This window comes from Mytilus californianus, unplaced genomic scaffold (genome assembly GCF_021869535.1).
Source record: "Mytilus californianus isolate M0D057914Y unplaced genomic scaffold, xbMytCali1.0.p SCAF_12, whole genome shotgun sequence".
NCBI lineage: Eukaryota > Metazoa > Mollusca > Bivalvia > Mytilida > Mytilidae > Mytilus > Mytilus californianus.
Genome location: NW_026262604.1, coordinates 9,522,732 through 9,548,075, shown reverse-complemented (window position 1 = coordinate 9,548,075; position 25,344 = coordinate 9,522,732). Strand labels below are relative to the sequence as shown.

Below are 25,344 nucleotides of genomic sequence, written 5' to 3'. Positions count from 1 at the left end.
CCATATTTAACACCATCACCTGGTCCAGTCATAGAAATTGAGGTTTGGCATTTACAAGACCGAATTCATGATTCTTCAAATTTTTCTTAAGATTGTATTACAAAAATCACAAAAATCAACACTACAACAGGATCGAACAGATTTTCACAGGCCAGGGGCTGTCGGTCCTGTGCAAAATTCGAAGACTGCTGATCTGCTAAAGAAAATAGACTAAAGCTGCGTTTACACTGTACGATTTTCCATCCGATTTGATACTGTCGACCAGGTTTGATTTTTGTTGAAGCGACTTTATAGGTAAAAAAAATTGGATGGAAACTTGTACCGTGTAAACTCACATTATAAACAACAAATGGCCGAGCTAGTCTGACTTGGTAAAGCCTAAAAAAATTAATCTGATATGATAACTTTGCTCATGTTATCATGCATTGTAGTTTAAGTCTGTGGACAGAATATTAACATTTACAAAATATATTACATAGAACCACACAATTTCATCTCCTCACAATTTATTTTAGAGACAAAACTGAATATTTTTACCCCACAAAATTTCTTTGGTAACTGCTTGTATTGTCCGATTGATTCATAGGTTGCATTGGTTGGTTGGTTGGTTGGTTGACAGATTGTTTCAACTGCATGAAATGGAGTTTCTAGGAACATGTTTTCAATTTCATTACAGACATTAGAATCTTGTCAAATCTGACAATCTCACCTTTAAAAAGAAACAAAATAGCAACTAATTTAATGGATCATATAATGAAGTTCAGTAGAAGTTTTAAAAGTCTTGTAATTTAACTATTAGAATATTGTTCATATTGTAATAAACAACTTTGATCTTGATTTAAATATATAGATACATGAACTTTGACATTAGAATTTCATGCGTCCTTGACATTAATTTTTTTGGGTTTTAACCAGTCTAATGAAGGTAAATTCAGAAAAGTGCTTCTGACGTTCATGTACTAGATTTTCATAGTGTTAATTTTATTCTTTAATCAGGTGTTAATTCCATGCTAGAAACTGTTTACTAAAACATCTTTGTGATAACTAAATTATTGGACATACATGTCATCATGTAGGTTAGAATTTTTTTCAAAGGTCACCTTGAACTACATAAGCTTAAGATGAACAATGGTAGAAAAACATGATTTATTTTAGTTTGTGGGAATAAAATTTGGAATGATATTAAGATTAATCTCAGTTTTCAAGTTTTCCAATATAAGGCCAAAAAAAATGCATGTATTTACTGTAAAAAAAAAAGGGTTGTTCGGCAAAATTATTTTTTTTAAAAATAAAATTGAATTCAGGTACAGTCTTTTAAATTCTCGCATAGTTTAACATTGTGTTGCTGTTTTATTAAGTGAGCTGCATCAGATAGAAATCGACCTTATGCAAATTTCTGGTTGGAAAAAGCTCTACTGAAAGTTTACAACGGTTTGAAAATTGATTTGGTTTAAGAACCCTACAAAACAGACCAAAAGTCATCTTTTATTTTGTATTTGAATGTTCCAAAATCAATCAAAGTCTTATACATGTACATCAGGATTGTCAGTTTTCCTACCGAATGTAGGTGGTTCCCTCCGGGTACTCTGGCTTCCAACCCCAATAAAAACTGACCACCATGAAATAGCACAATAGTGTTGAAAGTGGTGTTAAACACCAATCAATCAATCAATCAATCAACAGTATGGTGTAAAATGAATCTTATCAATCTATGCTGATTTACACAAAACAATATGGTGTAAAATGAATCTTATCAATCTATGCTGATTTACACAAAACAATCTTGAACTTAATACAAATTAAAAACCAAACCATGCTGGAATAAATATATACATGTACATGTGAATATAATGTGTTTTCTGTCTGAGTTGTGTCCCTTTGACATGGCCCAGACATACATGTACATGTACAAATGTATATAAATATGTAAAAGATAAAAATATACTTTCTTTCATTTGTGGCATTTGCTAATGTTTGTATATATTTCTAGTGGTTATGGAATGTTTAGAGTTGAGGTGAAAGACCTTTTAATATTGTATACATGTAAGGGTTCTTCAGTGTATTTAATAGGAAATCTAATACCAGAAGTTTCAATAAGAATTTTTTTGAATAGTGAAACTATACAAAACTGGGGCTCTTTTCACAAAAAATCTTACGAGTAAAAATACTCGTTAGTCATGAACATTTCAGTATAACTTACGATCAATTTTAATCGTAAGATTTTTTGTGAAAAGTGTCGCAGATCCTTTTAATTTTAAGAATTGAAATTAGGGCTGTTCTATTAAAATACTTTTTGTACACTGTACATAGTGAATGCTCTTTAAAAATAGGGTTTCCATCTAAAAAGGCAATTTCAGAATTTCTCTTACATCTTCACTGCACAAAATAGTCTTTTACACTCATCCAAATTGAGATTTCGTGGTGCCTTCCCTAGGTTTTTTTAAAAACAACTGTAAGAATGTCCAGTAATTTTAACAAATTTTAAGTAACTTTGGCATGCTTGAACTCTATAAGATTTTGAAAATTATCCACTACTGTAAGTGAACTAAAAGCAGAAAAAAATCATTGTACTTGAAATTATTTGTATAATTTCATTGAAAGAACTATTAAAGGCTTTTCCCTTTAATGGCCCCTGAGAATGTAATTTTCATTGTAATCATATAGAATTTCTTGTAATCCCCTAAAGGACCTCCCCAGCTGTTACCTTACTTGTCTTTTTGGTATATTATTCAACTTATTTATGAAAATCTCAAAAAGATCAATATCACTGTAAATTGTGTAGATTTCGCTGTAGATTTCATTGGGTTTATCTGTGAATTGTAATTGATCAAATGCACAGCAATTGTAAATAGCTGCCCATTAAAATTTATTGTGTTTTTGTGTGCTGTCTTTGTCACGGTTTAATTGTCCTTAAGTAATTTGAAGTTTTTTGCTGTTTGAAAAGAAATTTGGAAAAATGAGTCGCAGATGTTGGAAAAGTTTAATGCCTGATTTCCTGTCTTTCATTGCATTGGAAATACCAATTTTTAGCATATAAATGTTTTTTTGAATAATTGTACTAGATAATATTACAGGGCTTAAAAAATGAAAAGACCCTGCTAGCAAATCTTTGGTAACTCCCCTAGGAGCCTTTATAGTTTTCTGTTACTGTAGCTGTGCATTAGAAGTTCCAATGAAATTTTAAACTCCATTTTTTCCCACTTCAGTTTTACCCTGTCTGCTGACTGTTTTTTTTTTTTTTGAGGCAGTAAAACTTTGGTAGGTTTAAGCACCTCAATCTGCCACCTTTGGCAAGATTGATTTGGGACACAAATAGGGTGAAAAGTACACAGTGATGCGGAATGAATTATGGTCATTTTCGCAATTTACAAAATGTATAGTGATATACATGTATGACCCCTCTTTTGTGATATGGAGGTATTTCACCAGCAATTACCCTCCCCCTTTTGGGATATTGAGGTATTTCACCTATGTGTACAATCAACAGCAATGACCCCCTCCCCCTTTTTGGGATATACATGACTTGCAACATGTACCATGTGTCTTCTGACAGTTCCTGTGTATTGATAAAAAGAGAGAAATATGTCTCACTTGCAATCAGCAGCATTTATATTATAATAAAAAAAAAGGAAGAACTATAAACAAAGTGTTTAAGTTCTGAGGACTTTTTCTCCATGCATTTTAGTACGTACAGTTTGCTAGACTGACCTTGACCTTTTGAATTTTTCTGGGATATTTTTTACATGTTGACACATGGACAGATTGACATGCCAAATTTTGCTTCTATTTTAGTTAACTGTCAGTCTGAGTAGAATGTATTGTTCAACGCATTTGTAACAAACTTCTACGCCACTTTGAAAAATATCGGTCGTATCAACAAGTTAGAAGGGTATGAAATTTAGGTCAGTTTGAAAGCCCCAATGCCTGTTTTTTTCTTGAAAGATGTGATATTTGCCAAGAATTTTAATTGGAAAGCCCAGTTTTGTTTTAAATAATTCTTTTTTTTCAAGAAAACTTTTAAAAAAACTACAAATTTTATCTACTTCATTTTTGGAACTGAGCTGGTTTTGTCCTTGACATTCATGGACTATTTCCATATTGCCCTCCAATTGGACATGTGATCTGGATCAGCCAGATGTTTTGGACAATTCTGTATAACAAAAGTCTGCTCCTGTGCTGACTGGTTCTTTATCAAACCTGTGCTGACTACCAAACCTGCATCATGCAATTGAGTCCTTGACTGAACATATTCAGCTTTCAACTTAATTTAAACTCATAAAATATTTTATTTTTGATGATTCTTACTCTTAGGTCGGAATGAGCGTCCTTATAAGTCAATAAATTTTAAATAATTTTAAAACAAATTTAACCAAATTCAAATGTTCATTAAATTTGTCTACTCCAGTTTCCTTGTGAAGGGAATACCTCAACAAGGTTTTGCTCTTTACAAATTGTCGTCTTTCCTTTTAATTTCTTGAAAGTCTAATCCATAAAACCCTGGCTCAACCCAACAAATTAGACATAATATTGTTGAAGGCCGTACAGTGGCCTATAATTACACAATGTACTTACATCCACTTCATTTAAATTCTGGTGGAGAGTCGTCTCATTTGGAAATCATACCACATCTCCTTATTTTATATATTTATGTTTTAAAAGATTTATTTTAATTTGATGCTTTTTGGGTGGTTTTTATTTTCACCAAAGATTGTGGACTTTCGATTTTTCATATCAATTGTCTTTAGGCATTTTTTCATTCCTATTCTAAGATATCCAGTCTGTTTAAAACCCAGGTTATCCAAGGTATTTTCTGTTTGTTTACATTCTGTTATCTGATATTGATCCTCTAGTCTGTTTCACATCTGTCTTGATTCCCATCAAAGCTTGTTACTGGCCATCTGATCCAGCCACCTGGAACTCCTCTGCTTTTGTCCTTGACATTCATGGCAAAAAAAAATTAGTCAATATTTTCCATATTGCCCTCCAATATGGCATTAGTCTGGATCAGCCAGATGTTTTGGACAAGGTTAGAAGAATGTTTCATTGAAGTGCAATGTAATGATCATATTATTGAGCCTGTATTATTATATTATTTCTGGGCTGTGGGTGAGGCAGATGGGAAAATCTGTGTCATTTAAGTGCATTAGATTATTTACATTTTATGTTGCAACATTTGCAGGCAAAAAGAAAAAGAACAAAAAAAAAAAAACATGGAGAAAACCAGATGGTTCATAGTGCACCATTCATAAATTTTATTACTAAAGAATAGTAGCACCAGATGGGTACTTATGGCATTGCAAATATTAAGGGGAGATAACTACGCAGTTGTAAAATATCTGGTTCAAGTAGAATTGTAAAACATTCGACCTTTTATGGCTTGATAAACATCTACCATTAATACATGTACCAGCTACTGGAAAAAGAAAAGTGGATCAAAATTTATACAGCAGTTGTGATATTTTTTTCACAGAAATAAATATGTTTAAACATTTTACAGAGTTCTCGAAATCTTTTTTTGCCTAGTGGTCCTTGAAGAAAATATGAAGGTCCTCACTGTCATTTCTATTGCAAATTACCAAAACTGTGTTGGTCCTTCCCAAAAATGTGGTGGTCAAATCCCTAGGACCACCACTTATCGAGAACTCTGTTTTACTGACCTTGTGTACGTGTGGCTTTTTAAATGGGCCGGAAGGACCTTTTTTGAGATCAGGGTTTTGGCCTTTATTTTGGCGGGAAAACAGTATTTACACTTACATGTATCCAGACTCAGGAATTAATAATTAATTTTTCTGGATTCTGGGAAAGAATGCTTTATTTTTTTTTTGAGGAATTAGGGATTCAGCGTGTATTTTTTTTCTTGAGAATACAGGATGACACCCTCTCCTAACCATCTTTTTATATACATTGTTTGCAATTTATTTATGATGTTACATTGAACCTAGGAACACATGTTTGCAGACAAGCTTAAACAATTTTGTTTCCCAAAATAATATCTGTTCTTTTGTATAATTTGAAAAAAGTACTAGAATGGCAGCTACCGTACCATGTTTCTAATATAAAGGCCAAAATAAAATTTAAATTGTATGATGTGGCCTAAAAACATGAAAAGCAGCCTACCTGAAAAAAATTTATAACACAAATGGTTTTAAAATTTTTTTTCAAAGATTTTTTCCTTGTTCTTATGTTGTATTCTTGTCTTACACATACATGTAACTTATGTTATTGGCAAAACAAAAATTAAATCCCAACCTTCCCAACCCTACAAGGCATGGATATATAAAGCAACATCAAACAAGGAATTTGATAAGGGGGGCCTAATTTTTATGCATACATGCATACATTTATTTATTTGTACATGTAGTTGGCATTGAACAGGAGTAAAATACATGCCAAACCTCAAATATATATATCAGTACTTGTTTTCTATGTCTCGTGCAAATTACATTTATTTTCCCAAGACAATATTATAATCAGTTGGCCATGAAAATTGTCTGAATCAGTATTGCTGGCATAGATGGTTATTATCTACTAATTATTAGTAAGAATATTTGGCTTGTTTGTCTGAAAGAAAAAGCCACAAAAATCCTCCCTCCTATATTTTTTACATATTTATGGTCAGATTTGAGAAATAATTTGATGGCAGTAAACTATAATTAAAAAAATGGTTCATAAAATTGAAAATATGAAAATGTTAAGTCTAGCCTTAGGTTTACAGTTTACCTCGAGAATGAGTTAGTCAAGGAATGTAGTGGAGTATGAAATGTCGGTTCAGAAATCTGTAAGAAAAAGTCTTAAAAATTCTGTGGAATTCTTCGCAAAAGTTTGGACACTGCAGGAGATATTCAAAATTGGTGGATTCTTGAGTTAATGGTTTGAACAGATTCTACATACAAGTCTTAAATATATATTTTTAGTTATATATATAGAGCCACAAAATCAACAAAAATTAGTACATGGGATTCACAGGATTTATATGAGTGACTTTTAAAATTATAAAAATTTAAAAATCTGAAGAGATGCAAGAAAAGGTATCTAAGATCATCTTCTTTTACTTTTGTCAGCTGACTTTTCAAAGATGGTTATGAAACAGACAATTTTTGAGGTCATATAAGTATATATACCTATATCATCGTAATCTATAATTAAACTTTGTGCATTCCTTGGTGACACTAGACTCTAATTTTGTCACACAAATTTGTAATTTATACACAAATGTTACACCTGGTTGTAACGTTGTCTGACATGTCAAATTTGTAATGGATTCTTCAACAGCACGACAATGAAATTCTAATATGTCATGGCACTGGAGGGATGATTTTTACATTTGTTTACCTTCTAAGTAACAATAAAAAACATTTTTAATTTGGAATGATGGCTTGTGTTTATCTGAAATACTGCAGTCAAACCTGCTATTAAGGTCACCTCTATTAAGACAAAATCTGTCATGTCAAGTCATTCTCTTCCTGTCTCACTGTAGAAGTACTTATGCGTTTTGAATCTATTCTAAGATAAATTTTCTCTGGTCCTGTAGGTGACCTTTATTAGCAGGTTTTACTGTATTAACCGTAATATTACATGTACATAATACAAATTCAGTTTTGCACTACAACCAAACTGGTATATTTATATATTCCTTTATAAAGGTTTCTGTAAATAGCAGACGTTTACAAATGTCATGTGACTTTAATTTTTTCCTCCTGATCTCTCTAGTTGTTAGCTGATGGTTTATAAGGTACAAATTCCTTGGAAGTACAAAATGTATATAGTTCAGGATTTTTATACTAATTTTGATCAAAGCTCATCAAAGATACTGGGATTATAATTGGGTACGCCAAATGCAGGTTTCCTCTTGATAAGATTCATCAGTGGCGCTCGAATCACAACAGTTCGATGACCAAATCAAATACAAAGTTGATGAGCATTTAAAAAATGAAAATTCTGAAACTTTTGTGTTAAAAAAAAATGTTGTTCTGGTCAAAAACTCGATTGAAGGTCGAAATACATGTATCTTAAAATAAAAATTATTTTCTGTATTTTCAGATGTTTTCCCCACCAACTGGAGGAAATGGTGGCCACCCTGGTAACCACCCCGGTAATCACCCTGGTAACCACCCTGGCGGACACCCTGGTGGCCACCCTGCTGGGATGAACTATAAACAAGGTTTGTTAACTCTTTATTAAAGGGAACTAACTCTTGTCATGTCATGACTTCTTGGTTGAAGGTTAATTTTATTTTTCTGTAGGTATTTTAGGCATCAGCAGTGTTATTTTTTTAAACTGATGGTCCTTTTTGGTCCTGACCATCAAAAATTAGGTAGGTCCATAAAATTTGTAGTGTAGTTGTGGACCTAATGTCTGACCTAAAGTTTGTGGTGGTTTTCTTGTTTTTTATGCCCCACCTACAATAGTAGAGGGGCAGTATGTTTTTCGGTCTGTGCATCCGTTCGTTCGTTCCTCTGTTAGTCTGTCTGTCCCGCTTCAGGTTAAATTTTTTGGTCATGGTAGTTTTTGATGAAGTCAAATCAACTTGAAACTTAGTACACATGTTCCCTATGATATGGTCTTTCTAATTTTAATGCCAAATTAGAGTTTTGACGGTCCACTGAGCATAGAAAATGATAGTGTGAGTGGGGCATCCATGTACTATGGACACATTCTTGTTTTCAGGCTGTTTGGTAATTAGGATACATGGGGTAGCTTCTGATTACAAACATTTGATACTGATCATTGTTCAGATTAGCCTAATTTTATTTATACTTGTTTGGAAATAATTAAAAACAAAAAAAATCTGCAAATTCAGGACCACCAGATTTTGTAGTCTTGGTGGTCTTAATGGGCACCTGGCTCAACAAGATTTCAACAACTCTGAAGGCTAAAATACACTGTACATTCTTACATCATAGTTCCAGACACTAGATGGGCTGCATTTGTATATTTCCTTTGAAATTAAACCTCTAGATAAAGGCCACCTTCATAAGACTTCATTTACCGGGCTAAGGGGTTAATTAACTCTATCAGTTACATATTTTTTTTCTTTTTAAATCAGCACAAAATTTGTTGTGCAGCCTTTTTCTTGGGAGGCCAAAAGATTAAAGGTTTAAAATTTAACATCTATCAATCTAAAAAGATTCCGTCTACATGGTCTTATCATTTCTTTTCCTGTTTTGAGCCCTATATAAGTTTTTGTCGTGAATAAAAAGTTGGAACAGGTGTTAGACGAGCGACAAGTAAACTACCTGTGTGATAAATTTTACCTGAAGTCGTACAAATTTATTAGCCCTTGAGCGGTCGTGTTATGGCTTGTGCTTTTGTTAACATTATCACCTCTTAAGCTCCTGATAATAGTTTATAGTAAAGAGAAATTGAATTTCTTCTGAAATGGAGATGTAACTGAGTTGCCGATTTCTTAAAGCCTCCTCGAGAAATCATGGTAAATAATTCAATTGATTATTCCGTGTAATAAGTTGGGGAAAGAGGGAAAAATTTTGCTTGGGAGAATGATACAAATATATAATGAAGGCTGGACCTTGAATATGCGAGAAAGTATTTGAAAATAAGAAAACTTGACACTATAGTCTGTTCCATGACCAGCATTATCTATTTAGTTTTAGCAACAGTTTGATTTTAAGAAAAATTCTTGCAGTGAAGTCATAAATAGCAAATATTTTATTGAAATTTTTAAAAATTTGTATGGGTAGAAAGGTAGATGGCCAAAAAATGCAAAAAAGGGTATTTAGCTGGTCAACAGCCTCTTTCGAATACTTTAAATAGCTTACAAACTAAAGAAATAAACTGTCATATATTAGAGGGGAAATTGAACACATTAGGGAATGTCTCAAAAGTAAGTTATTTTTATTGAAATAAATTATATATTTTATATTTATGAATTCAAAATATATTAATCATGGCCAAGAAAAAAAATTCTTGACTACACCTGTCCTACTTGGAAAATTAGGGTCTGTTCGGGTTTGTTTCCAAATTTTCCTCATTTCATCCATACAAAATTTTGTTGAAAAAAGTTTTTGAAATTGACTTGGTAAAATGAATCATCAAAAATATTTGGACTTATTTGGATTGCAGATTAGTAAAAAAAAATGTTCATAGATTAAGATTTTGCACAGTCACAGAGTTGTAAAAGAGTTTACTATTATATATAGTAAAAACTAGCCTTATTTGGAATTCAGATTATTGTAATAAATTTCACTGTAAATTCTTTAATGTTCATTTTAATATTAAAGAAATCAACACCCATTAGATTATCGTGTGGGGAGGCCAGGTGCACAATTTCAAAAGGCTAAATGTATAAGTATCATATATCATTTTAAGTAGGATTTGTATGGAAGAAGAAAAAAAACAGGGTACTTTTTACATCTTATTGTAATTAAAACATCTCAAACAGCTATTAAAATGATGACTGATATTATGTTAAAATGTTACTCAGTATTTGTTTATTTTGTTCATTTAGTCGGATGAGGCTGACCGATATCCTGAAGATACTTGGAATTGTAAAAACAAAAAAAATTTGATATAGTATAGAACAGAGAAAAATGGACCAAAAAAATAAAGAGTGGAGAGAAATGGCTTAAAATTATAAAGAATACATAAATAAAGACCCCCCTGACCCTCATAAGTAATATTTCCATCCCAATACCACATGATAGGTTTTTAGTTGGGAAAAAAATAGGTTGCAACATTGATAGGTCTTTGAATTATACCAGATTTTACCAAAATTAGGCCAACAGGCAGGCCATAGGTACAAAAAAATTTTGAGAAGTGTCTTAATGTTGAGTACCTTTGAATATATACATGTATAATTTATTTTTTTACCAATGATTTTAACTTTAGGTTTGCCCTTATATGATTAAGACAGAAAGGTGTAAACTAATGTCAAAAAAGTAACCACAAGCATTTCCCCGTCTTTTGTATTTCATTAGTCTAGTGTGAGCAATAGGAATATTGGTTTAAATTTTCTACGATCATTTCAAAACTTGACTTAATTATAATTTAACAAGTTCAATTTAAATTCGTAATTTTGATTTTGACAAACCTACGCTAGTACGAATGTCTTTTAAATTACCATACACAAGTTGTTATTTGTGTATTAGAAATTCGGATGTCATATATTTTGTTAACTGGGATGAATAACGAGAAATTTATTTCAAATAATTCATATTTAGTGATTGATCGTTAAATGATGCGATCAAGTTAATAATTGATTTATTTGGTTAAGTGATTCATGATCCATAAATATACATGTACATGTAATATAATAAAATTTTTCAACTCGAAATGGAAATCTGCTTGGGGCCACTACAGAATTTGCAAAACCTTTTTTCCCGGGTGGTCCTTGGAAGAAAATCTCCTGGTCCTCACTTTTAATACTTCTGTTCCAAAACATCATAACTGTGTTGTGATTCATGATATATTAAAATACATGTACATGTAATATTGTAGAATTATTCCAGATGAAAATGGAAATAAGCAGGGGCAAAATATTTGTTTACATGTAACCCACTGACCCAATAATTCCAGGGGCTACTCAGAAAAATGTATTAGTAGCAAAGCTGAAAAAATGTACTGAAAGGGAGATGGAAGGCTAGGCCACTCGATGATTGGTCGTAGAACCCTATTTGGTAAAAATGTTTCCCTCTTTTGAAAAGACAAGGGATGTAAACAGGATTTCAGATTTAGGCCACCCTTGAAAAATTCTTTGTTTGATGTTGCCTACCCATGCCTTGTGGGGTTGGGTAGGTAGGTAAGTGATTCTATTTTTTTTGGCCAACAACACAAGTTACATGTTTTAGACAAGAAAATGACCGAAAAAATCTTTTAAAAACTATTTGAACCGATTTGTGTTTTAAAATTTTTCAGGTAGGCTGCTTTTTGAGTAGGTATGCAACATCAAACGATCTTAATTCTATTTTTGGCCTTAGTAAGTAGCATGAACTGATCAGTTGAGATAACTAAAAGGACTCGTGAAAATATTTTCGGAATTTTTATAAGTTTTTGAACATTTTCAGGGAGACCATCTAAATTTTTACTGGCCTTAATATATGATTATTTGCCTTTTGAACATTATGATCAGTAGTCTTGAAACTGTCGTTAAACATGAAAAATGATTGAAAACTGCTGAAGTAAAAGATTTAAGAGTTTTCTATTTCAGTAAAATTATTTTCTGACGTAAGCCAGTCTTATCTCTGTAAAGAAGGCTGGAATTGTCATGGACTAATATTTCCATGTCTTTGAGTTGACAAATACACCTTAAACAAGGAAATATTTGAATCTTGAATAATTTTGAATACTTGAAAAATTGATGAGAAATGTATGATGAAAACTAATTAAACTAAAGAGGGTTAGCCATGCATTCATTTTTCTTTCACGATATTTCAGTATGAACTAATTATACCAACTCCCAACCCTCCTAAATTGGGTTAGTTTTCATGATACATTTCTTATCAATTTTCCAGAATTCAAAATTATTCTGTATTCAAATACTTACTTGTTCACAATTATAACAAATTTTGTCCCAAGTTTTTTTTCAGGATGAATCAATTATTTTACCAAACTATTCCAACCCATCCTATTATGTTCAGATAAGGAAATGTGTTATTGTAATTACTAATTTGAATTGTACAGTAATGAAGCATAAAACAAAGTTTTTGATGTAAGAGTATAAAAGAACAAAAAAGACCATATTCAAACAGGTTGGTTGCTTAACATCTGCGGCCTGTGTCAACAAAAGCAGCCACTTTACTGAACAGCTGTTGCTAATGTAAACATACATTCTATCTGATGTTATCTTGTAGTCAATCAGAACTTAATCAAATTTCTATATTTTAAATTTTACACACACAAAAAAAACTGTAGTTTCACAGTGACAAATGGCGATAATTATCGGTTCGAATTAATTGATGAAAATGTCTAGTATGTCATTAACAGTTAGATACATGTAGAAAAATTTATTCAATGTCGTTTGGTCTCTGGTGGAGAGTTGTATCATTGGCAATCATACCACATCTTCTTATTTTAATGTTGTTCAAATCAGACACAATTTTTAAAGGGGGGAACTGGTGAATCACAAATCTAAATGTTCAACAAAATAGTAACTTGCTGTAGTCTTATATTTATGGAGAATTTGTAGGACCAAGTATCTGTGAATCCCCCCTCTTCAATCCATGAAAATAAAGGAATAAATCTTTGCAGTACGATTTCTATTTGTCCTCTGCAATATGTATGGGAGAGTGATACATTTATATTATACAAAACAATGTTCAGTTTAAAAGCACTCATGTTGTATAGAAGCTGTTAATGTCGTATGGTGGTTTTTAAATTTTTCCTTTAGTCGTTTGACATTTTAGTTTAAAGGGATTAGGGGAGTGGTTATGATTTGAGATTAAACCTTTTAATCACATTTTTGATACAAAGTGTTTTCTTTTAAATGATAAGTCGTTTTATCATTCACAATGAGAGAAGAAAAAAATGTGTTTGCAGATGTTTTAACTTACAAATCTGAAGTTTGAGGTGAAGGAGTTCTGTTTTTTTTAGAACCAATTTTAAATATGTTTTGCTGCCTAAGCTCACAAGAATTTTTTCTTCACTCAATGGCACCCATCCATGGTGGGACAGGGTACAGAATGGACAAATCTTCTTTGGTTCCCCTATGTCCACCCTTATGATTGTGGACATGCAATTTTTTTTCTTTTCATTGTGAAACTTTCACATGTATTGGAAAGTGAGTTAAGCCTTTGTCTTTAATATTTATACAAAATTTAAAGTTCAATTTTATTGGATAGAAGTCGAAAGTGGAATGTCTGTCTGTGATGGAGAGGTTGGGATTACTAAATAAACCTGAGCAGTAGTTTCTTCATAAGGAAATCTAGTCAAAACATGGGAAAGGCCTAAACACTCTTTCCACTATACATGTTCACCCTACAATGATCAACTCATAATTCCCTAAATGCCATTCACATTTTTAGAGAAATGGGGAATTATACACGATTCATTGGACAATTGTTATCTCGGCATTTAAGTGAATTTTTGCTGTTATCAAAGTTTAGATGGAAATATTCAGAATAAAGGGATGCAAAATTTAGCAGTGTACTAAAAAAAGGGGGGGGGGGGGGGGGGGAATCACCCAGAAAAAAAGTTTTTCTATCATCTGATCTCTTTATAGTCTTTATGAGTTAGTTGTTGTCCTCCCTCACACCAGTCACGAGTGTTTAGTCATGTGTTATTAAATTTGTAACTCCTGAAAATGCATGAATTCATTTAAGAATTGAACTTGCAAGGCTGTAGTATTGCACAGTTGATAGTTACTGGCTGTAATATTACACAGTCTAATGAACTGGGTGTAATTACTCTGACACAAATAAAGGACTGTTGTGATTTACCCAAAATTGATTTAAATGGAACAGTGGGACAAAACCTTCTGTGTTGTCTGTTTAAATCTGACCTCGTCACCCCTTTATAAAAGATTGTAATACTACACCAGATAAAATAGGACAATCTTCTGCCAGGTGATTTCAAAGGCTTAATTGAGATATGTCAATTATATCACTTGACCCTGATTAAGAAATTTGATCAAATGTGGAAGAAATTGAGGCTACTGAAAATCGTTGGGGGAGGTTATATTCTTGTCAATAACAAAAATTTCATTTAAAAAGAACCAAACTATGAAATAGTGTCATTGGTATAAAAAAAAAGTTAATTTACATAGATTTATGAAGATATTTTAAGTTATTTGGGGTATAGCTAACTTTAACTTTCTAAAAGAAATCAAAATGTCAAGGAGAGTGCTCAAAATTAGTGCTCTTGCAGTAATACATTGTACCTAAAATTTAAGAGTTAAGATACATGTATTTGAAAAAAAAAGGATTTTTCAAAGTTGCATCAAACTTGGTTTTAATAAGACCACTTTTATTATTGTGGTGAAATCTTATTTATGATATTTAACAAAATATACACAATTCTTAGCTTTTGAAATTTATACTAAAATAATTGGAAGACAAAATCTCGTAATCCAAGCTTTAAAAAAATCAAATATGAATCCTGCATAATTGAAATTTTGGAGCTAATTGGAAATCTAAAGAAAATTGAAAAAGTTGCATTCAAAAGATTACTTATACATGTCTGTACATTTGGATATTTGTATATGAGTTTGTTTAGTGCAGTTTCAAAAGTGTGAGCTTTTAATTTTGAATAAAATATATTTAAAATTTGGAGATCTTTAATTTATGATAACCATCCTAATTTTATGGATTTCAAAAAAACCTAAATTGTTTTAATGGCTTGAACAGAGTTGATCGAATTTCGATTTATTAATGCAAAATAAAACATGAGGTGTGAAATCCATAGCCACTTAAGAGATTAAAGATTTGGACTTATATCTTATAAAGGTATAACTTTATTAGCCATTGGTAAATAAAAAGGTGCGAGGGTTATCTAATCCTGGCAGATAAATGTGTCACATTGTTGACACACTAACTTTTAACTGTTGTTATATACACAAGTAATACACATGTAAATTCCTGTGTGCAAAAACACCTGTATGTTATTGAAATGTACACACATAACAGATTAAACAGTGGTCAGTGGTCACTAGGCCAGTGAAAATGACTTTTGGAATTTAGAATTAAAAGTTTTAAATATTTTTTGGACTGAGAAATAGGTGGTTGTTTTGTTTGTATAACATGTTAATTAGATGATTTATGTAGTCTTTAATTGAAGAAAATGATTTTGAATTGTAAAGATTAGGACCTCCATGTTAAACTGATATATAATATAGATGTAAGACAATAAACTAAGTGCCTAAAAAGAAGAAAGAACATCAAGAAAGTTTACGGCCATACAGTGACCTATAGTTGTTAACTTCTACGTTATTTGGTCTCTGGTGGAGAGTTTTGTCATCGTCATTTGGTCTTTGGTGGAGAGTTTTCTCATCGGCAATCATACCACATCTTCTGATTTTTATATATAAACAATTTGGGAATTAACATTGAAATTTATAGAAAGAAACCAAATGACACAAATGTCGAACGATATTGAAATTTACATGTTAAATGTCAGGGGAAAGGTGTGAAAACAAGAAATTAAGACAAATGTTTATCATGCTTTGTTTAGAGACAATATAAAATACCATTCTATCACTTCCTTTATTTTTTATTGATAATGAATATGAATGAAATATTTGCCACTGAATGGCCAGCAAAATTTTATCAATTTATTATCTTTCTGTGGTATGGAGGTAAATGCTTTGGTTAAAAATATAGTTCTTTTAGCTGCCTCCCTACTACATGTAAATTGTACCCTGCAACTGTCATACAAGTGGGAGGTTTAGCTAGCTATAAAACCAGGTTTAACCCACCATTTTCTTCGGAAAATGCCTGTACCAAGTCAGGAATATAACAATTGTTTTCCATTTGTTCCATTGGTTGATAAAGTCTAACATTGTTTCGTCAGTTTTTATGGACATCCCCCTTTTTATACGCCCGTTTACGGGACGTATTATGTTATACCGTTGTACGTCCGTCTGTCCGTCCGTCCGTTGTCAACATGTCGGACATTAACTCAAAAACGCTTTAACCAATTTGCTTAAAACTTTGGTGAATTGTTTATATCTATTGACGTGAGCTCCCTTTCGTTTTTTATAAATTTTAGATTTTATGTTTCCGAGTTATGGGGTTTTATTCATTAAAAAAAGGGGGATTTTCCAGTTTTCGGACAATAACTCAAGAATGCTTTCACCAACTTGCAAGAAATTTTGGTTAATTGTTTATATCTATTGACATGAGCTCCCTTTGGATTTTTATAAATTTTAGATTTTACGTTTCCGAGTTATGGGGTTTTATTCATAAAAAAAAGGGGGATTTTCCAGTTTTCGGACAATAACTCAAAAATGCTTTCAGCAGTTCTCATGAAACTTTGATGAATTGTTGATATCTATTGATGTAAGCTCCCTTTAGAATTTTATAAATTTTAGATTTTATGTTTCCGAGTTATGGGGTTTTATTCATTAAAAAAAGGGGGATTTTCCAGTTTTCGGACAATAACTCAAGAATGTTTTCACCAACTTGCAAGAAATTTTGGTTAATTGTTTATATCTATTGACATGAGCTCCCTTTGGATTTTTATAAATTTTAGATTTTACGTTTCCGAGTTATGGGGTTTTATTCATAAAAAAAAGGGGGATTTTCCAGTTTTCGGACAATAACTCAAAAATGCTTTCAGCAGTTCTCATGAAACTTTGATGAATTGTTGATATCTATTGATGTAAGCTCCATTTAGAATTTTATAAATTTTAGATTTTACATTTCCGAATTATGGGATTTATTGATTAAAAAAGGGGGGATTTTCCAGTTTTCAGACAAAATCTCAAAAATGCTTTCAGCAATTTGTATGAAACTTTGGTACACTGTTTATATCTATTGATGTAAGCTCCCTTTAGAATTTTATAAATTTTATTTGTTTATAGTCTGACAACAGATTTACTAAGTATTGCGCAACAGCACAGTGTATTGCACAACAGCAAGAAATCTTTAATTGAATATAAATTCAATTCATATAACCAACTTCAAGTTCTTTGACTACATTTATTCAGAAACCTATAATAGATGTATGTCAAATATTTAATTACAATCCAAATTCAGACCCGTATCAAGCTTGAATATTGTGTCCATTTTTGCCCCAACTGTTCAGGGTTAGACCTCTGCGGTTGTATCCAGCTGCGAACAGCGAAGCAGTTTATTGAATTTACTTGGAGTTCAGGATTTTTGTTAAACCTTTTTATGAAACAAATATTGAGAAATATTGAAATTTACATTTTAAATCTAAAAGGAAAGGTGTGAAAACAAGAAACTAGACAAATGTTTACCATAATTTTGAAATGAGTGTCAATATAAAGGTCAGATTTCTACCATTCTAGACCTCCTTTATTTTTTATTGATCATGAATATGAATGAAATATTTGCCACTGAATGACCAGTGCAATTTAATCAATTTATTATCCTTCTGTGGTATGGAGGTAAATGCTTGGGCTACAAAATATAGTTCTTTTAACTGCGTCCGTACTAACTTGTACCTTAAATTTGTATGCCTGCCCTAACACACATTTTATAGATACTTTTGGTTAAACACTTGTAAAGTCCAGACTTTTTTGGTAAAATAGAAAAGAAGAATATGTGTCATCCTTGCATGACCCAAAATCCAAATACATAGCAGAAAACACAAAATGCAAAGAAACTGATCTTGTATTGGTGTTCTTCAACTTAAAGTCACATTGAAGCCTTCAAAGTACTGATGTTAAGTCCAGAACATTTCCCTTTACCGGTATTGTCTTTGGGAAAAAATCATTTTACCGACCTTAGTAACCTCCCTTTTTTCTGCCAGAAGACAAGAAACAAGTATATATTTTGCCTTCCCTTGTCTCAATTGAATGATATTGTGGCTAACTCCTACTGGTGGCATCAAACTCATGACTGCAAAAATGGTTTTGTGGCTTCTTTGAACTAAGTAGCATCATTTAGTTGCCAAAGAAAGGTTTATAATAAAATTGAGAATGGAAATGGGGAATGTGTCAAAGAGACAACAACCCGACCATAGAACAGACAACAGCAGAAGGTCACTAACAGGTCTTCAATGCAGCGAGAAATTCCCGCACCCAGAGGCGTCCTTCAGCTGGCCCCTAAACAAATATATATATATATACTAATTCAGTGATAATGAACGCCATACTAAACTCCAAATTGTACACAAGAAACTAAAATTAAAAATAGTACAAGACTAACAAAGGCTAGAGGCTCCTGACTTGGGACAGGCGCAAAAATGCGGCGGGGTTAAACATGTTTATTAGATCTCAACCCTCCCCCTATACCTCTAGCCAATGTAGAAAAGTAAACGCATAACAATAAGAATGTGTTTTGGCAGCTGAGCTGTACACACTGAAAGTCTGATTAAGCATGATTGCATATAATTGATTCAAAGCAAGGCAACTTCATGTAACATTACAAGGATATAGATCAAATTTTTGCATCTAGGGCCTAAGGGCCTAAACTGCCACAACTTTTAAGATTAATTTAAGCACTTAGGAATTTTAAGCTTAAGTTTAGGAGCCCAGTTTAAAATTATTAGCCTGGGCTACTGGATCCCTGCTATCTTTTTCCCTGCATTTAAATATCTTCCCGGATATGGTTGTGATATTTGCCACTGGATTTTGTGTACCCATCATCATTCAATTAATCCTTCATGACTTGGGGCTAATGTTAAAATAGAAATTCATTACTGTATTTCTGGCAACAATAAACCATATTACTCCATAAATTTTCACACTGTTCAGGCCTCTACAATAACTTTTTTTTCAACTTGCCCAATAGGACAAGTACACATCAAAACTTACTTGTCCGAATGAAATTGTAACTTGTCCAAAAAAAAAACTTAATATTAACCTTTTTTGCATTTTAAGTTGATTCAATGAACATAAGAATAGAATTTGATTTATATCTATTGATATCCTTTTCAAAAATATGAGTCGAGAACAACTGAATCAAGTCATGTCACAGGATTTAGGTTCTAGTTTTCATCAATGCCAAAGTCTCATCAGACTCTGCGAGCTGAGGGAGGGAAAAATTTAGAAAGCGATCAATACAAAACTTTGATAGATTATGATCCACTTTTTCGAAACTCAAACTATAGTAAAAAAAAATTTTGTTTGAAGTATTTACGATGTTTTAAACAGATCTCATTAAAAAGTATCATGCATGGTGCATTATTTAAACAGGGACCCAGATAGCTTCAACTGGATGAAAAAGTTGTGTAATTTTAGAACTTATCCCGAATGGAATAAATAGCGATTAGGTGTATTAAACATGGAAGGATTGGTTTCCGTGCCGGTGCCGAACTGTCTTGTTACCTTATCTACCAAGCGCATTCTTGATTTCATATAAGACTGGTTTCCGAGAATATTACGCGTTTTATCTGTTATAAAGTATCTGTCAAAGAACCAGTTTTGAATTATCGATTGCAAGTAAACATGGTAAACATGTCAAATTAATATTTGTTTTTATCTTTTCTTGTTTTTTGTTTATTACTCAATACTTTGTTCATCAAAGTTGGATTTAATTTATTTTCTACAAAATGATTTTACTTGTCCCGTCGGACAACCTTGATCTAGCTTTAACTTGTCCGACCTTTTTTTCCTCTGGTACCGGACAATCGGACAAGCGTTATTGTCGAGCCCTGCTGTTCAAAATATTTTCATGTTGTGTTCATTTTCAAGATTGCATGGCACAGATTTGATATTTGTGTAAATTTATTTTAAGGCTTAAACCCAATATAATTTCTATTCCAGGCTAAGGATGAACGTAATGAATAAAGTGTTATTGTTATTTTCATTCAAAACAAAAGTTCACAGTTTGGTAGCAGTTGTTGAATTCAATTTTTAGCCATAGATTAACACCAAGTGTCAATTTTTATGTTAGAAATACATTTTGGGAAGGCGAGTAATATTTACTAAAATGGTTTAAATTTTTCATAAATACTATAAATTTAGAAGTTTCATTTCTGTATAAAATATTTGACACGTATAAAGGACAGATTTATTTTTGGTACATTTGCCCATAATTAGACCACTATCCAGCTGAGGACAAATATATATATATAAACAATAATATTTACTGTCCAAATCTTTAACAATGAGCAAAATACCACATTATTAAAAATCTTTCCATAAAACAGCAGGGTGGTAAGAGTTGGTATACAGAATTCCAGGCTTATTCTAATATATGTTGATCATTTTAACAGAACAAGCAAGAAACACAGGTATTTTAGCATGTAATGAAATGAGAGTCAATTGTTTAACATTGCTGTAAAGTGTGTAACCCAGAGTTCTCAAAAAGTGGTGGTCCTAAGGTTTTGCCACCAAATTTTGCAAAGGACCGACATAATTTTGGTATTTTTGCAATAGAAATTATAGTGAGGACCAGCAGATTTTCTTCAAGGACCACCAGGCAAAAAAGATTTCGAGAACTCTGGTAACCTCAATGACAACAATTTAAGGAACAAAATTAATTAATGATATTTAAGCAAGCAATGAAATATGGGTCAATTGTTAAACCTCAAAGACAATAATTTTAAGAAAAAAATTTACACAATTTAAGGAAAAAAATTAATTAATGATGTTAAGGCATGTAATGAAACAAGAGTAAGTTGTTTAACATCGTATATTAAGTGTTTAACCTTAAAGACAACAATTTAAAGTGAAAAAACACAAAAGTAAACAAAAATAATTAATTAATAATGTTTAAGCATGTCATGAAACGTGAGGCAATTGTTTAACATCATGTGTTAAATGTTTAACCTTAAAGACAACATTTAAAATAAATAATAATTGATGATATTTAAACATGTAGGGAAACAAGATTCAATTGATTAACATAGCTGTTAAGTGTTTAACCTTTAAGACAACATTTAAAAAAAATAAAATAAATTAATTATGTTTGTATTAAAGACAACAAGTTAAAAAAAGAAAATCACAAAATTTAATAAAATGAATATATAATTAATTTTAAAGCATGTAATGAAACGTGAGTCACATGTTTAGTATCTTGTGCTAAATGTTGAACCTTAAAGACAACAATTTTGAAGAAAAAAAATTTCACAATTTTAAAGTAAACAATTAATTAATGATATTTTATAGGCATGTAATGAAACACGAGTCAATTGTTTAACATGGCTGTTAAGTGTTTAACCTTAAATACAACAATTTTAAGAAAAAAATTCACACAATTTTATGAAAAAAAATCACAATTTAAAGATAAAAATTCATTAATGATATTTAAGCGTGTAATGAAATGCGAGTCAATTGTTTAACATCGTGTGTTAAGTGTTTAACCTTAAAGACAACAGACGTGTTCTTTAATCCACTGTCTAATTGCTTGATCAATACAGAAGAAATGTAGAATGTTGTTTGCTTCACTCTCCCTACGGCCAATTATAGACGAAAGGCTAATAGAATTGTCACAAGTGAAATCGTTGGGAATTCACATCTTCAGCTCGTTTAATTCCGATCGCGGTTTGATTTGAATGGAAAGGCTGTCGTCAGTCCTGATGGGGTAACCGTAACAGGAAATATGATTGGATTTTTCGATTATCTGTCGCAGCGTCGCGGATTACTTTGTAATGACTTGTGTATGTTTATCAATTTGTCGTAATTTGTTAGGAACACCTTCTGAAGTCATCCAATTGTTTTATCTGGCTCAGGAGGAAATTATAGTTCTCTATTTATACCAGTCATAAATAACAGTGTAGAAAATTGATTTAAAGTGAATAAATTTACACATTTGATAACAGAAGAGGCTGCTAGTCTTTTATATATTTTGCAAGGGGTCAGAGGTCATATAAACATTAATAGTTATTTTGAGAGTTGAGTAAAATTGTTCAAAATAGTGGAGTTCTAGTTATAAGATTTTTAAGACTAAATTCAATTGACTATACAACATACCCTAGTTTAGTTCAGTAGGATTTTGATGGATCCACCCGTCCACCCATTCACTTTATAAACAGGTAAAGAATGGACAATACTTCTAGAAAGTGAGCTGTACCCACATTATGCAGTTGACCGGCCATTTATTTTCTCCCATCATCAGACTTACCTACAATGTCTTGAAAAGATTGAACTTTTTTCTGTTCAGTTTTTTGACAATATTAATGAAGTTGAATATGAATGGGCAGGAGTGGATTGTAAATGACTGATTGAATGTTGGTTTTTGACACCACTTTAAGCATTATTGGCTATGTAGTGGCCGCAAGCTTTTATTTGGTTCGTGTGAAAGGTTGGAAATGAAATCCCCCTGAACATCAAAGATTTAGACTTAGAACTAGAAGTTTTTTTTGAAACTCAATGTTGTATTTATCCCCCCACCCCCTTCCCTTATTTTCAATGAAATAACAAAAATTTCATTTAACTTCTGGAACAAATTATTTTTTCTCAGGAAATTTAAAATCAAACAACATACCCGAACTAAAAATGAATGGTGGGTGCTTTAGAAGAAAATAACACATTAATTTTTGTGTAGCCGAGGACATTTCGTTGTCAGATCCTTGTAAGCAAATGAGGACAAAAGATCTGTCATGTTTGTTTTTCAATCAGATTGACACCAATTTCACCCAATGATTTAGCAAAAGTATTAAATTCAAAAGCTTTAAATTTTTTGTTTGTTATTGAATGTGCAAGGCTAAAATTGAGAAAAAATGCCATGTTGACTTTATAGGTTTGGCAAATGGGATGTTCAGTAGATTTTTCCACTCCATACACATACCCACCATAGACTGTTTTAAGTGACAAAATCTTCCTGAGTTGCAATGTAGCTTAAAAGATCTGCTTTTAAAAATTGTTACATTGTCAATGTATATTTAAAATTTGAAATAGGCAGTTGGATGAATTTTGTGTTTGTTTTTCAGGTATGGATGACGGAAATTGGCAGCAAGCAAACCCCCCTCCAGGACATTACAATAATCATGTAAGTCTATTTTCGTCTAAAATTTATAATTCAATTAAACAAAATTAGAATGAGAAATTTTATAGTAAATAAGTAGAAATATGATTACTTTCAAAACAAACACAAAAAATGACAGTAAAAGTTCTTTAATAAGTTTTGTTTTTACTTTTAAAGCAGCAGTTATTTTCAAAATTCAAAGACACTGACAGTATTGTAATTTTTACTAGTACATGTATTTGATAAAATGGTTTTGTCAAAATTTCATTTCACTAATATTGCCTTTGCTAAATTTTCTCATTTGCTGTAAAACTAGTACTGTTCTTGTAAACAAAAATTACATTAGTTACATAATTATACATTCTATGTTTGAGAATTTGATACAGTAATTTAAATCCAATGAATAATTTCTTTGTAGAATCCATATGATGGACAAAATTATGACGGCCAGAATGATAATATGCATCCTTTTATGAGTATGTATGATTTAATTAACTATTGTTTAATTTAAAGAATGAAGGGAAATACAGAAGTTTGTTGGTGTTTTACACCAAGTTAAGTGACCTTGGCATTTTCATTGCGATCCATTTTGATTGGTGTAAAAAGCTGGGTTATCCAGTGAGGATCGTGACTTTCAGCAGGACAAAAAAAAAGTGAAAGATACCAGAGGGAAATTCAAACTCATAAGTCGAAAATAAACTGACAAAGCCATGGTTAAAAAAGAAAAAAGACCAAAAGACAAATAACAGTACACAAAACACAACATAGAAAACTAAAGATTGAGCAACATAAACCCCACCAAAAATTTGGGGTGATCTCAGGTGCTCCGAAAGGGTAATCAGATCCTGATAACAACTTGTTTTCCATGTCAATTAAGACTGGGGTCAACCACACCTCATAACAAGCCAGGTCAAGCTCAAAACCTCAAGTTGATAGTCTGGTGGTCACTGTAGATGATTACTTGGACCACTCAGCCGCTGAGGCTCTTGAAAGGAGATATAGGTTATGTGTCAATGAGAGAGTAACTAAATGACTAAAAAAGAAGTATCTATTATACTTTGTTACTGATCTAGCATATATTCTGTGTTTATTTGACGAAACAGTTTTTATGCCCCCGCCGTAGGGGAGGGGGCATTAAGTTTTACCCCTGTAAGTCCGTACGTACGTCCCAAAATTGGTTTCTGTTCTCTAACTTGAGTTTGCCTCAAACAAATGTAATGAAACTGATACACAATGCTTATTACCACAAAACACAGATCAAGTTTGAATTTTTGTGGCATCACTTTAACCGTTCTAGAGTTATGCCCCTTTATAAATGGAAAAATTGCTGAATTTTTAGCTTCAGGTTCTTTTAGTTTGCCTCAACCAAATGTTATGAAACTTATACACAATGCTTATTACCACAAAACACAGATAAAGTTTGAATTTTGGTGGCGTCACTTTTGCCGTTCTAGAGTTATGCCCCTCTACAAATGGAAAAATTGCTGAATTTTTCGTTTCCATTCTCTTACTTTAGTTTACCTCAACCAAATGTTATGAAGCTTATACACAATGCTAATTACCACAAAACACAGATCAAGTTCGAATTTTGGTGGCGTTACTTTTGCTGTTCTAGAGTTATGCCCCTCTACAAATGGAAAAATTCAGTGTGTTTCCGTTCTCTGACTTTAGTTTGCCTCAACCAAATGTTATGAAACGTATACACAATGCTTATTACCACAAAACTCAGATCAAGTACAAATTTGGGTAGCGTCACTTTTACTGTTCTTGAGTTATATTCCTTTATAACATTATATGCAAGCGGAGGCATTATCTGTGTCCCATGGACACATTCCATATTTATTTACTGGACGTTCAG

General features: G+C 32.0%; 1 protein-coding gene across 9 annotated transcripts in view; it reads left to right on the top strand.

Annotated features, from left to right (window-relative positions):
• LOC127721328 (transcription factor 12-like) overlaps positions 1-25,344 on the top strand; it is a 92,896-nt gene that overhangs the window by 5,787 nt on the left and 61,765 nt on the right. For all 9 annotated transcript variants that reach the window (XM_052228074.1, XM_052228073.1, XM_052228076.1 and 6 more), the window contains exons 3-5: positions 8,041-8,161; positions 23,452-23,510; positions 23,905-23,962. In XM_052228074.1, the coding sequence (XP_052084034.1) occupies positions 8,041-8,161; positions 23,452-23,510; positions 23,905-23,962 (238 nt within the window). The remainder of the gene's footprint in view (positions 1-8,040; positions 8,162-23,451; positions 23,511-23,904; positions 23,963-25,344) is intronic.